The 13238-nt window shown below is 41.9% G+C and overlaps 3 protein-coding genes across 3 annotated transcripts in view; 2 read left to right on the forward strand and 1 right to left on the reverse strand.

The window, feature by feature from the left end:
* Positions 1-606: 606 nt before the first annotated feature.
* LOC116358573 (uncharacterized) lies at positions 607-5219 on the forward strand. The gene is made up of 4 exons (XM_074933803.1): positions 607-730; positions 1748-1819; positions 3914-4036; positions 4460-5219. Exons 2-4 carry the CDS (start codon positions 1771-1773, stop codon positions 4564-4566), a joined length of 279 nt encoding a protein of 92 aa, XP_074789904.1. The 5' UTR covers positions 607-730; positions 1748-1770; the 3' UTR covers positions 4567-5219.
* LOC116358605 (GATA zinc finger domain-containing protein 14-like) lies at positions 5110-6243 on the forward strand. The gene is made up of 2 exons (XM_031810127.1): positions 5110-5115; positions 5326-6243. The coding sequence occupies exons 1-2, from the start codon at positions 5110-5112 to the stop codon at positions 6241-6243; spliced, it is 924 nt and encodes a 307-aa protein (XP_031665987.1).
* A 296-nt stretch (positions 6244-6539) lies between these two features.
* LOC109881047 (GTP-binding protein Rheb) overlaps positions 6540-13238 on the reverse strand; it is a 32268-nt gene continuing 25569 nt past the window's right edge. The window contains exon 8 of the mRNA XM_031809893.1: positions 6540-10485. Within this exon, the coding sequence (XP_031665753.1) occupies positions 10393-10485 (93 nt within the window). The 3' untranslated portion in view covers positions 6540-10392. The remainder of the gene's footprint in view (positions 10486-13238) is intronic.

Consider the following 13238-nt stretch of genomic DNA (forward strand, 5'->3'; position numbering starts at 1 on the left):
CTGGGTGGAGAGAGAGAGCAGACATTGGTAGACTGGGTGGAGAGAGAGAGAGCAGACATTGGTAAACTGGGTGGGTGGAGAGAGAGCAGGCATTGGTAAACTGGGTGGGTGGAGAGAGAGCAGGCATTGGTAGACTGGGTGGGTGGAGAGAGAGCAGACATTGGTAGACTGGGTGGGTGGAGAGAGAACAGACATTGGTAGACTGGGTGGGTGGAGAGAGAACAGACATTGGTAAACTGGGTGGGTGGAGAGAGAACAGACATTGGTAGACTGGATGGGTGGAGAGAGAACATACCCGATTATACAGTATTAACACAAAGAGCAGTGCAAATGCAAAGTGTGTCAACAATGAAGGTTTGCATCTGCACTGTTCTACGAGTAAAGGTGATTTTGTAAAAAAAATCAAGTCCTAGCGGAGTTGGCATGAACTGAAAGCGTACATGTGCATGATTCTACCGAGTAAAACACGCCCCTGTAGTCGTAGAGCTGCATCCCAAATGGCCTGAGTTTAAAAAGTAGTAGCGCTGTTCTTGGGTAGATAGGGTGTCATTGGGGACACGCCCCCTATAGAGTGGGTTGGTGAACTGACAGGGTTTACTCCAGTACACTCTGCTGTGTCCGTAGGGGAGTTGACAGAGACCGAAGGGGAGTTGACAGAGACCGAAGGGGGGACTATAAGAGGAGGGACGTTGCCGTGTACAGAAGACGTATCAGCACAGCGTTGAGTGAGGTAAGTTATATCTGAATCTACATTTACCTGTATGGAGCGGTGACACATTAGGACGTAAACCACCACTGCACGCGCAGCATTAGATATTTGGTTATTTTCAAAAAACAATTGGCGGGGGGGTTTAGGATTCTATGGCTCCTTATCTCAGAGCTTGTTTTAAAAAATATATATATATATTTTTAAATGAGCTGTTTCGTTGGTGCAGTTAATTAATCTCTGTTTTCATTTCACTACTCTCTCTCATCAGTGGAGAATCAGTCAGTTCTACATCAGTGTAGAATTAGTCAGTTCTACATCAGTGGAGAATTAGTCAGTTCTACATCAGTGGAGAATTAGTCAGTTCTACATCAGTGGAGAATTAGTCCGTTCTACATCAGTGTAGAATTAGTCAGTTCTACATCAGTGGAGAATTAGTCAGTTCATGCTTCTCTGATCGATATTCTTCTGTTTTCATGTTGTTTTACATTGTTTCCTCAATGGCTGGATGCTTTAGTCTTTTAGCTTTAGTCTTTTAGTCTTTAGTCTTTTAGCTTTAGTCTTTTAGCTTTAGTCTTTTAGCTTTAGTCTTTTAGTCTTTTACCGTACTCTATTTCTTGGGTTTCTTTCTCAATATGAGTCCTGAAAGCTATTTTGTTCAAGATCAAAGTGTATGGAAACGTGATAGAAAATATTTTTATTAGTAAAAAAAAAATGTTCCTGAGTCTGGTGGTTATCCATCCAGATCCCATATACCCCTAGGGGTGTGGGTTCAAAGCCCATCTCAGCCTCTCTGTCTTCTTCTGTATATGTCTCACCTCTACATTCTGACTATTACTGTTCGTCAAGTGATGAAATACTAAAAGAATATACATTATTGTTAATTCAAACGAAGCACAGCGAGCTGTATGTATGGCTCGCTGCAGAACATAATCCACAAAAACCGGTTCACACAACAATGGGTTTATCAAAGTGTATTCCAGAATTTAAAAAAATCCTGTTTACAATGTTTACAAATCACTGCCTGTTACCTCTTCTCAGGTTCACACATACAAACCAGCAAGATGAAGATAGTGATGTTGGCTGTGACTCTGGCCCTGCTGTTGGCTAGTGGTGGGTCTGTCACTAATTAACTACTGAGAAAACACTGTCTTTTAACCTCTTCTGTACTGTGGTAAGGCTCTGGAACTGACATGTCGGAACTAGAAAACTCGGAATTTTTCCAACTTGGTAACTCCTTGTAGAAAGATGATACCCCAGTTTCCCAGTTTAGAAAAGTATCAGAATCAACCAATAGGAAGCTCTACACCACTAACATATGTTTAATTGTTTATCTCAGAGGATCAGAGTTTTCCGACGTGTCATGAATGCAGCATTATAGTGTTGCAAAATTCTGGAAACTTTTCAAAACTCTCAATGTGAGTTCCCTCCCTGTTTTTTACCTGCCGAATCTTTCAACTGGGATTTCTGAAAAACCTGGGAACTTTGCCAAAGCCGTGGGAAGTAGGGGTGCTGAGGGCACTACAGTATATAGTATTTTTGTTTCTGCAAAAGTAGTGCACTGGGCATTTATCAGTATCAACGGACCGGTATAGACGTCTGTAGTGCTTGGCAAAACATTTGTTTTTCAGCATCTCAGAACAGTATCTTACAGGATTCAATAGTTGTAATTGTAAGAGTCGTTCCCCTCTCCCTCTGTGATTGACCGTCGGTGTAAATTAGAATGTGTTCTTAACTGACCTGTCTAGTTAAATAAAGGTTAAATAAAATACAGAACAAAACCCTGTCCTCAAACACTTATATCAGACGTGATGATGTGGTGTGGTGATGTGATGAGGTGTGGTGATGTGATGTGGTGATGATGTGGTGTGGTGATGTGATGTGATGATGTGGTGTGGTGATGTGGTGTGGTGATGTGTTGATGTGATGTGGTGATGTGATGATGTGATATGGTGATGATGTGATGTGGTGATGTGGTGATGTGTTGATGTGATGTGGTGATGTGATGATGTGGTGATGTGATGTGGTGATGTGATGTGGTGATGTGGTGTGGTGGTGATGTGATGAGGTGATGTGATGAGGTGGTGATGTGATGTGGTGTGGTGATGAGGTGGTGATGTGATGTGGTGGGGTGATGATGTGCCATAGCTCAGTTGGTAGACCAGAAAAGTGGGTTGGATTCCCGGGACCACCCATATTTAAAATCTATGCGCACACATGTAATTCACGTTGGCTAAAAGTGTCTTTTAAGATGGTATATGTATGATGAGGCTCAGTGGGTAGAGCATGGCTCCTGCCATGTTAGGGTTCGAGTTTGATTCCCCACAGGGGACCAATGTGAAAACGTATGCACTCACAACTCAACATTTCTCTGGATTAGAGCGTCTGCTAAAATAGAAAAGAAATGAATAGACTAGAGACTCAGTTTTTCACGTAGGAATAAATTGAATTTGCAACGTATTTCAAGAAACTGGAAATTACATCAAGCAAGTATTTTTTAAAGTATTATCAGATGAACTGTTCTGTTAATATAATTATCAGACTCCAGTTACAGATGCTGGTAAAACATTCAAATCCATTTAGGTAACATTTTGTCACAAAAGTAGGGCACTAGGCCTTGACCAGTCCTGGGCCTTGACTAGTCCTGGGCCTTGACTAGTCCTGGGCCTTGACTAGTCCTGGGCCTTGACCAGTCCTGGGCCTTGACTAGTCCTGGGCCTTGACCAGTCCTGGGCCTTGACTAGTCCTGGGCCTTGACCAGTCCTGGGCCTTGACTAGTCCTGGGCCTTGACCAGTCCTGGGCCTTGACTAGTCCTGGGCCTTGACTAGTCCTGGGCCTTGACCAGTCCTGGGCCTTGACTAGTCCTGGGCCTTGACTAGTCCTGGGCCTTGACTAGTCCTGGGCCTTGACCAGTCCTGCATTAGCTGACCAATATATCGAGGTCTTCAGCACGGGCAATTTTTTTTCTCTCCTGCATAGTCCAAAAAATATATATATCACACCCCCAAACCCTTTCCAGCAGCTTTGAACTTTGCAGCCCTAGTATTTTACCAATGAGTCCCTGAACAATATGGCTACCATCTGGCCAATATACTGTAGCGTTGCTATTGCATGATTCTAATTCTGTGGTCCTAACACAATGCTGTGTTGTAGGTGTATTCTAGTGATCCTATGACGTTCTAACACAGCGCTGTGTTGTCTCCTAGGTGAAGCACTGGACTGTCTGCGCTGTGTGCCAACGAAGGCAGGAAGAGACTGTGAGGTAACAGTAGAAACCTGTCCCCCAGAGAAGGACGGATGTGCAGCCGCCAAGTTCCTCAGAGCACCATGTAAGTAATGTTACTGACCAGGTTCAAGACCTGGGTCTTCAGACTATGTTAGCCCGCTGAGCTAAACACTAATGATTAATGTTGTGCTGATGCTAGATTTCTTGAAGAACAGCATTGGATGTCACACAAAGTTCTGTGCCAGTATTCACAAGTTCTCAGAGGGGTGCAGATTGATATCATAATGAATAAGACTATATGAACTCATAATCAGCACTCCTGCTCTAAGATGCTTTGTGGAACCTGCAACAACCAAAACATTATATACGTATATACATATAATGCTGGTCTGGCCTGTTTCATTCTCAGAGGAGATGCAGGCCCTGGTTTGAATGATCAAGAATACAAGGTTTTTAATACAGATTATAGTTGACGTTAACACCTATCACATAGTAACTTAACATTGTTCTGTATTTTCTCTCTCAGTTGGCCATTTCCAGAGATGCATGGACATGTCGGGCTGTAAGCAGTTCCAAACCAACGCTTACATCAACATGAAGTGCTGTGGCACTGACAAGTGCAACACGTTCTAGAATCTATGTACTGGTTAATGTTCTAGAATCTATATACTGGTTAACATTCTAGAATCTATGTACTGGTTAATGTTCTAGAATCTATATACTGGTTCACGTTCTAGAATCTATGTACTGGTTAATGTTCTAGAATCTATATACTGGTTAACGTTCTAGAATCTATGTACTGGTTAATGTTCTAGAATCTATATACTGGTTCACGTTCTAGAATCTATGTACTGGTTAATGTTCTAGAATCTATATACTGGTTCACGTTCTAGAATCTATGTACTGGTTAATGTTCTAGAATCTATATACTGGTTAACGTTCTAGAATCTATGTACTGGTTAATGTTCTAGAATCTATATACTGGTTCACGTTCTAGAATCTATATACTGGTTCACATTCTAGAATCTATATACTGGTTCACATTCTAGAATCTATATACTGGTTCACATTCTAGAATCTATATACTGGTTCACATTCTAGAATCTATATACTGGTTCACATTCTAGAATCTATATACTGGTTCACATTCTAGACCAGGGGAATTCAAATCCTTCCATGGAGGTCTGGAGTACTGCTGGTTTTCTGTTCTACCTGATAATTCATTGTTCTGGTGTCTAAATCAGTCACTGATTAGAAATAAATAAAAACAGAGGAAGTGGCTTTGATTTTGGAGTTAAGGGTTCTATCTAGACCAATATTTCTCTACTTTATAACATCCTGATTCAGTTCATTGAAGAGAGGAGGTAGAGCATCCACCAGGCAAACCATCAGATCAACCATCACAACATCAACCGTCACAACATCAACCGTCACAACATCAACCGTCACAACATCAACCATCACAACATCAACCATCACAACATCAACCGTCACAACATCAACCATCACATCAACCGTCACAACATCAACCGTCACATCAACCATCACAACATCAACCATCACAACATCAACCGTCACATCAACCATCACATCAACCATCACAACATCAACCGTCACATCAACCATCACAACATCAACCGTCACATCAACCGTCACAACATCAACCGTCACATCAACCATCACAACATCAACCGTCACATCAACCATCACAACATCAACCGTCACAACATCAACCGTCACAACATCAACCGTCACATCAACCATCACAACATCAACCGTCACATCAACCGTCACATCAACCGTCACAACATCAACCGTCACATCAACCGTCACAACATCAACCGTCACATCAACCATCACAACATCAACCGTCACATCAACCATCACAACATCAACCGTCACATCAACAACCGTCACAACATCAACCGTCACATCAACCATCACAACATCAACCGTCACAACATCAACCGTCACAACATCAACCGTCACAACATCAACCGTCACAACATCAACCGTCACAACATCAACCGTCACATCAACCGTCACATCAACCGTCACAACATCAACCGTCACATCAACCATCACAACATCAACCATCACAACATCAACCGCCACATCAACCGTCACAACATCAACCGTCACATCAACCATCACAACATCAACCATCACATCAACCGTCACAACATCAACCGTCACAACATCAACCGTCACAACATAAAACATCACAACATAAAACATCACATCAACCATCACAACATCAACCATCACATCAACCACTCAAATATGCCTGATATTTACAAACAAACGTGAATAATTATTCGACTTAAAGTAAACCAAAACATTGAAACCATTTGTAGTTAAAATCTTTTTTTTCAAAATGATTGAATCTGAGCAAAGTGTATCAATCATCATCGCAGGAATTATACAACAAACACTTCTGAAATAATCCATTTTTAATGATTACAATCAAAAAACACTTTTGTACAACGTTAGAAAATACGATGCAGATATTTTGTCTGGCGACAAAAACAGCTATGGGGGGGGGGGGGGGGGGGGGGTGGGGGGGGACATCTGACTGACAACGATGTGGGGAAATGATGTAGATAAAGAAAGAGCTAGAGGGATAAGAGGGACAGATGAACAGCTACTAATGCATCAGAAATGACCAAAGAACAAATCTTAACTTACACATAAATTGAATGTTCACTTATTCATGCGCTGATGTCAATGGGAGACGAGCTGAATATTTGACTTAAGGAAGTTAGGATTCTCCCTGAAGTTCACTGGAAGATTTCCTATAAAAGTTTTAGTGATGTACGGATTGACAATGACAGAGCCCAGCTAGCACACGACGTTCTGAGAACGTTTCTTAGTGCTTGGTGAGAGTGCGGTTGTCCTATGGTTATTTTGCATACAACCTTCTCACAACGTTCTGGGAACGGTGCAGGGTAGTTGATCGGCTTTGGAACATTCTCAGCACAGTTATGTAACTTTCGAAAATGACATTTTCTTGGTATTTCATTACTTTAACTTCATTACTCCTAAAATGTCAAACATGGTTACATTTCATAAAAATTTTGGTAATGATCTAGAAACGTTCTACAACTGGTTTGACATTTTAAAATTGTTCAGTGAACGTTAAGAAACGTTCTTCTGTGGGAATTTCAGTACTTCAGCATAACGTTTCTGACAGGTTTTCTCGTGGTTTTATTTAAAGTCATGTTTTCAAATTGTTCCAAAAGTTCCATAAAAACCACAGAAAATTCTCTCAACGTTACTAAAGTTATTTAAAAACATACATTCCGTTCTCTGCATCAACACAACTCTCTCTCCTGTATCTTGTTAAGCGTGGTCAGGTGTGTTGGCCACGCCCACTAATTAACCACACCTGATCCTAATGAGTGTTTGTTTCCTTTGAAACAATACACTAAAATGAACAGGCTTAGTATGCGTAAAAACAACCATGGCATGCTAGCTCCACCCTGGTGACACAGTGGACTAATTCCATGGATAGAGAAAAGAAGATAAAACAACCATTGTTTAAATAAAAAATATTTTTAAAAAAACCACAATTCAATAGAAGGGAATGTTCGGTCTTCATAGCATCTCTAATATGAGGAGGTTGAACATCTCTGATCTTCCATAGTCACCCGTCCACCATAAAGCCAGAATGGACACCTGTGCAGCCCCATGTGAGAAGCCAGATACGTCTTTATGAGAAAAGAAACAGTAGTCTGATCTACCATCCTGACCGCTGTACTTTTGCAAGATCAGGATGGTCAAACAAGGCTACAGAAACAGACCCTAAACCCCACCCCCTGGATGCTAGGGGCTAAGAGAAGTGACTAGGGGGGGGGGGGGGGTAAGGGTGTAGGGTCTAGGGGTTATTTCTGGACGTGGCTCTCAGTTTCGCATCAGGGCTGAGCACAGAAGAGACGAGAAGTGGATTGTGGGAAATGTACAGTATGACAGCCACTCACCCTTTCATGACAAACAGAAATACTGAAAAATAAACTGTTGGTGAGTTGACAGTTGAAGACAGTTGGAAGACAGTTGGAAGACAGTTGGAAGACAGTTGGAAGACAGTTGGAAGACAGTTGAAGACTGTTGGAGATCGTTGGAGACTGTTGGAGACTGTTGAAGACAGTTGGAGACTGTTGAAGACCGTTGAAGACAGTTGAAGACTGTTGGAGAACGTTGAAGACAGTTGGAGACTGTTGGAGACTGTTGGAGATTGTTGGAGACTGTTGGAGACTGTTGGAGACTGTTGGAGACTGTTGGAGATCGTTGGAGACTGTTGAAGACTGTTGGAGACCGTTGGAGACAGTTGGAGACCGTTGAAGACTGTTGGAGACCGTTGAAGACTGTTGGAGACCGTTGAAGACCGTTGGAGACCGTTGAAGACTGTTGGAGACTGTTGAAGACCGTTGGAGACCGTTGAAGACCGTTGAAGACAGTTGGAGACTGTTGAAGACCGTTGAAGACCGTTGAAGACCGTTGAAGACAGTTGAAGACTGTTGGAGACCGTTGAAGACTGTTGGAGACCGTTGAAGACTGTTGAAGACTGTTGAAGACCGTTGGAGACCGTTGAAGACTGTTGGAGACCGTTGAAGACTGTTGGAGACTGTTGAAGACCGTTGAAGACTGTTGGAGATCGTTGGAGACTGTTGGAGACTGTTGAAGACAGTTGGAGACTGTTGAAGACCGTTGAAGACAGTTGAAGACTGTTGGAGACCGTTGAAGACATTTGGAGACTGTTGGAGATTGTTGGAGACTGTTGGAGACTGTTGGAGATTGTTGGAGACTGTTGGAGATTGTTGGAGACTGTTGGAGACTGTTGAAGACTGTTGGAGACCGTTGAAGACAGTTGGAGACTGTTGAAGACTGTTCGAGACTGTTGGAGATTGTTGGAGACTGTTGGAGACAGTTGGAGATTGTTGGAGACTGTTGGAGACCGTTGAAGACTGTTGGAGACCGTTGAAGACTGTTGGAGACCGTTGAAGACAGTTGAAGACTGTTGAAGACCGTTGAAGACAGTTGAAGACTGTTGGAGACCGTTGAAGACCGTTGGAGACTGTTGAAGACCGTTGAAGACTGTTGGAGATCGTTGGAGACTGTTGGAGACTGTTGAAGACAGTTGGAGACTGTTGAAGACCGTTGAAGACAGTTGAAGACTGTTGGAGACCGTTGAAGACAGTTGGAGACTGTTGGAGACTGTTGGAAATTGTTGGAGACTGTTGGAGACCGTTGAAGACAGTTGGAGACCGTTGAAGACAGTTGAAGACCGTTGAAGACAGTTGGAGACTGTTGAAGACCGTTGAAGACAGTTGGAGACTGTTGAAGACAGTTGGAGACTGTTGAAGACCGTTGAAGACTGTTGGAGATCGTTGGAGACTGTTGGAGACTGTTGAAGACAGTTGGAGACTGTTGAAGACCGTTGAAGACAGTTGAAGACTGTTGGAGACCGTTGAAGACAGTTGGAGACTGTTGGAGACTGTTGGAAATTGTTGGAGACTGTTGGAGACCGTTGAAGACAGTTGGAGACCGTTGAAGACAGTTGAAGACCGTTGAAGACAGTTGGAGACTGTTGAAGACCGTTGAAGACAGTTGGAGACTGTTGAAGACAGTTGGAGACTGTTGAAGACCGTTGAAGACAGTTGAAGACTGTTGGAGACCGTTGAAGACAGTTGGAGACTGTTGAAGACCGTTGAAGACAGTTGGAGACTGTTGAAGACAGTTGGAGACCGTTGAAGACAGTTGGAGACCGTTGAAGACAGTTGGAGACTGTTGAAGACCGTTGAAGACAGTTGGAGACTGTTGAAGACAGTTGGAGACTGTTGAAGACCGTTGAAGACTGTTGGAGACCGTTGAAGACAGTTGGAGACTGTTGAAGACCGTTGAAGACAGTTGGAGACTGTTGAAGACAGTTGGAGACCGTTGAAGACAGTTGGAGACCGTTGAAGACAGTTGAAGACTGTTGGAGACCGTTGAAGACTGTTGGAGACCGTTGAAGACCGTTGGAGACCGTTGAAGACAGTTGGAGACAGTTGGAGACTGTTGGAGACTGTTGGAGACTGTTGGAGACTGTTGGAGACTGTTGAAGACCGTTGAAGACCGTTGGAGACTGTTGGAGATTGTTGGAGACTGTTGGAGATTGTTGGAGACTGTTGAAGACCGTTGAAGACAGTTGGAGACTGTTGGAGACCGTTGAAGACAGTTGAAGACCGTTGAAGACAGTTGGAGACTGTTAGAGACCGTTGAAGACAGTTGGAGACTGTTGGAAACCGTTGAAGACAGTTGGAGACCGTTGAAGACAGTTGGAGACCGTTGAAGACAGTTGGAGACTGTTGAAGACCGTTGAAGACAGTTGAAGAGTAGTAGTTGTACTGGCAGGAAGCCTTCAAGTAACTGGATATCCCAGTGTAGTGTTCGGTTCTCTGTTCTGATTGATCAGCAGCTCTACATCAAGGAGCAGGAAGTCTTCCCTGGTTGGTCGCCGCCTTCCAGCTTCTCCGCCTCCAGGATCATCCTCTTGAACACCTCCACCGCCGTCTGACACACACACACACACACACACACACACACACACACACACAGGTTAGAATAGAACACCTCCACTGCCGTCTGAGGAAGCAGAAACAGAATAAAGGTAGAATACAGTAGAACAGAACAGACTACAGTAGAACAGAACAGAATACAGTAGAACAGAACAGAATACAGTAGAACAGAACAGACTACAGTAGAACAGAACAGAATACAGTAGAACAGACTACAGTAGAACAGAATACAGTAGAACAGAACAGACTACAGTAGAACAGAACAGACTAAAGTAGAACAGAACAGAATACAGTAGAACAGAACAGACTACAGTAGAACAGAACAGAATACAGTAGAACAGACTACAGTAGAACAGAATACAGTAGAACAGAACAGACTACAGTAGAACAGAACAGACTACAGTAGAACAGAACAGAATACAGTAGAACAGACTACAGTAGAAGAGAATACAGTAGAACAGAACAGACTACAGTAGAACAGAACAGACTACAGTAGAACAGAACAGAATACTGTAGAACAGACTACAGTAGAACAGAATACAGTAGAACAGAACAGACTACAGTAGAACAGAACAGAATACAGTAGAACAGAACAGAATACAGTAGAACAGAACAGAATACAGTAGAACAGACTACAGTAGAACAGACTACAGTAGAATAGAACAGACTACAGTAGAACCCAGTAGAATAGAACAGACTACAGTAGAATAGAACAGACTACAGTAGAACAGACTACAGTAGAATAGAACAGACTACAGTAGAATAGAATAGACTACAGTAGAATAGAATAGACTACAGTAGAACAGAACAGACTACAGTAGAATAGAACAGACTACAGTAGCACAGAACAGACTACAGTAGAACAGAACAGACTACAGTAGAACAGAACAGACTACAGTAGAACAGAACAGACTACAGTAGAACAGAACAGACTACAGTAGAATAGAATAGACTACAGTAGAATAGAATAGACTACAGTAGAATAGAATAGACTACAGTAGAATAGAATAGACTACAGTAGAACAGAACAGACTACAGTAGAATAGAACAGACTACAGTAGAACAGACTACAGTAGAACAGACTACAGTAGAATAGAACAGACTACAGTAGAACAGAACAGACTACAGTAGAATAGAACAGATTACAGTAGAACAGACTACAGTAGAACAGACTACAGTAGAATAGAACAGACTACAGTAGAACAGAACAGACTACAGTAGAATAGAACAGACTACAGTAGAACAGACTACAGTAGAATAGAACAGACTACAGTAGAATAGAACAGACTACAGTAGAACAGAATACAGTAGAATAGAACAGACTACAGTAGAATAGAACAGACTACAGTAGAACAGAATAGAGTAGAATAGAACAGACTACAGTAGAATAGAACAGACTACAGTAGAATAGAACAGACTACAGTAGAACAGAATACAGTAGAATAGAACAGACTACAGTAGAATAGAACAGACTACAGTAGAATAGAACAGACTACAGTAGAATAGAACAGACTACAGTAGAACAGAACAGACTACAGTAGAATAGAACAGACTACAGTAGAACAGACTACAGTAGAACAGAACAGACTACAGTAGCACAGAACAGACTACAGTAGAATAGAACAGACTACGGTAGAACAGACTACAGTAGAATAGAACAGACTACAGTAGAATAGAACAGACTACAGTAGAATAGAACAGACTACAGTAGAACAGACTACAGTAGAATAGAACAGACTACAGTAGAATAGAACAGACTACAGTAGAATAGAATAGACTACAGTAGAATAGAATAGACTACAGTAGAATAGAATAGACTACAGTAGAACAGAACAGACTACAGTAGAATAGAACAGACTACAGTAGAACAGAATACAGTAGAATAGAACAGACTACAGTAGAATAGAACAGACTACAGTAGAACAGAACAGACTACAGTAGAACAGAACAGACTACAGTAGAATAGAACAGACTACAGTAGAACAGAACAGACTACAGTAGAATAGAACAGACTACAGTAGAACAGAACAGACTACAGTAGAACAGAACAGACTACAGTAGAATACAGTAGAATAGAACAGACTACAGTAGAATAGAACAGACTACAGTAGAATAGAACAGACTACAGTAGAACAGACTACAGTAGAACAGAACAGACTACAGTAGAACAGAACAGACTACAGTAGAATAGAACAGACTACAGTAGAACAGACTACAGTAGAATAGAACAGACTACAGTAGAATAGAACAGACTACAGTAGAACAGACTACAGTAGAACAGAACAGACTACAGTAGCACAGAACAGACTACAGTAGAATAGAACAGACTACGGTAGAACAGACTACAGTAGAATAGAACAGACTACAGTAGAATAGAACAGACTACAGTAGAATAGAACAGACTACAGTAGAATAGAACAGACTACAGTAGAACAGACTACAGTAGAACAGACTACAGTAGAACAGAACAGACTACAGTAGGACAGGACAGACTACAGTAGAATAGAACAGACTACAGTAGAACAGACTACAGTAGAACAGACTACAGTAGAATAGAACAGACTACAGTAGAATAGAACAGACTACAGTAGAACAGACTACAGTAGAATAGAACAGACTACAGTAGAATAGAACAGACTACAGTAGAATAGAATACAGTAGAATAGAACACAGTAGAATAGAACAGACTACAGTAGAATAGAACAGACTACAGTAGAATAGAACAGACTACAGTAGAATAGAACAGAC

This window comes from Oncorhynchus kisutch, linkage group LG30 (genome assembly GCF_002021735.2).
Source record: "Oncorhynchus kisutch isolate 150728-3 linkage group LG30, Okis_V2, whole genome shotgun sequence".
Classification (NCBI taxonomy): Eukaryota; Metazoa; Chordata; class Actinopteri; order Salmoniformes; family Salmonidae; genus Oncorhynchus; species Oncorhynchus kisutch.

Bases quoted from the DNA above. Each gene is read 5' to 3' on its own strand.
- LOC116358573 (XM_074933803.1), top strand. From the start codon at position 1,771: ATGAAGATAGTGATGTTGGCTGTGACTCTGGCCCTGCTGTTGGCTAGT. The intron at 1,820-3,913 runs GTGGGTCTGTCA...GTTGTCTCCTAG, and splicing joins GGCCCTGCTGTTGGCTAGTG to GTGAAGCACTGGACTGTCTG. The intron at 4,037-4,459 runs GTAAGTAATGTT...TTTCTCTCTCAG, and splicing joins CAAGTTCCTCAGAGCACCAT to TTGGCCATTTCCAGAGATGC.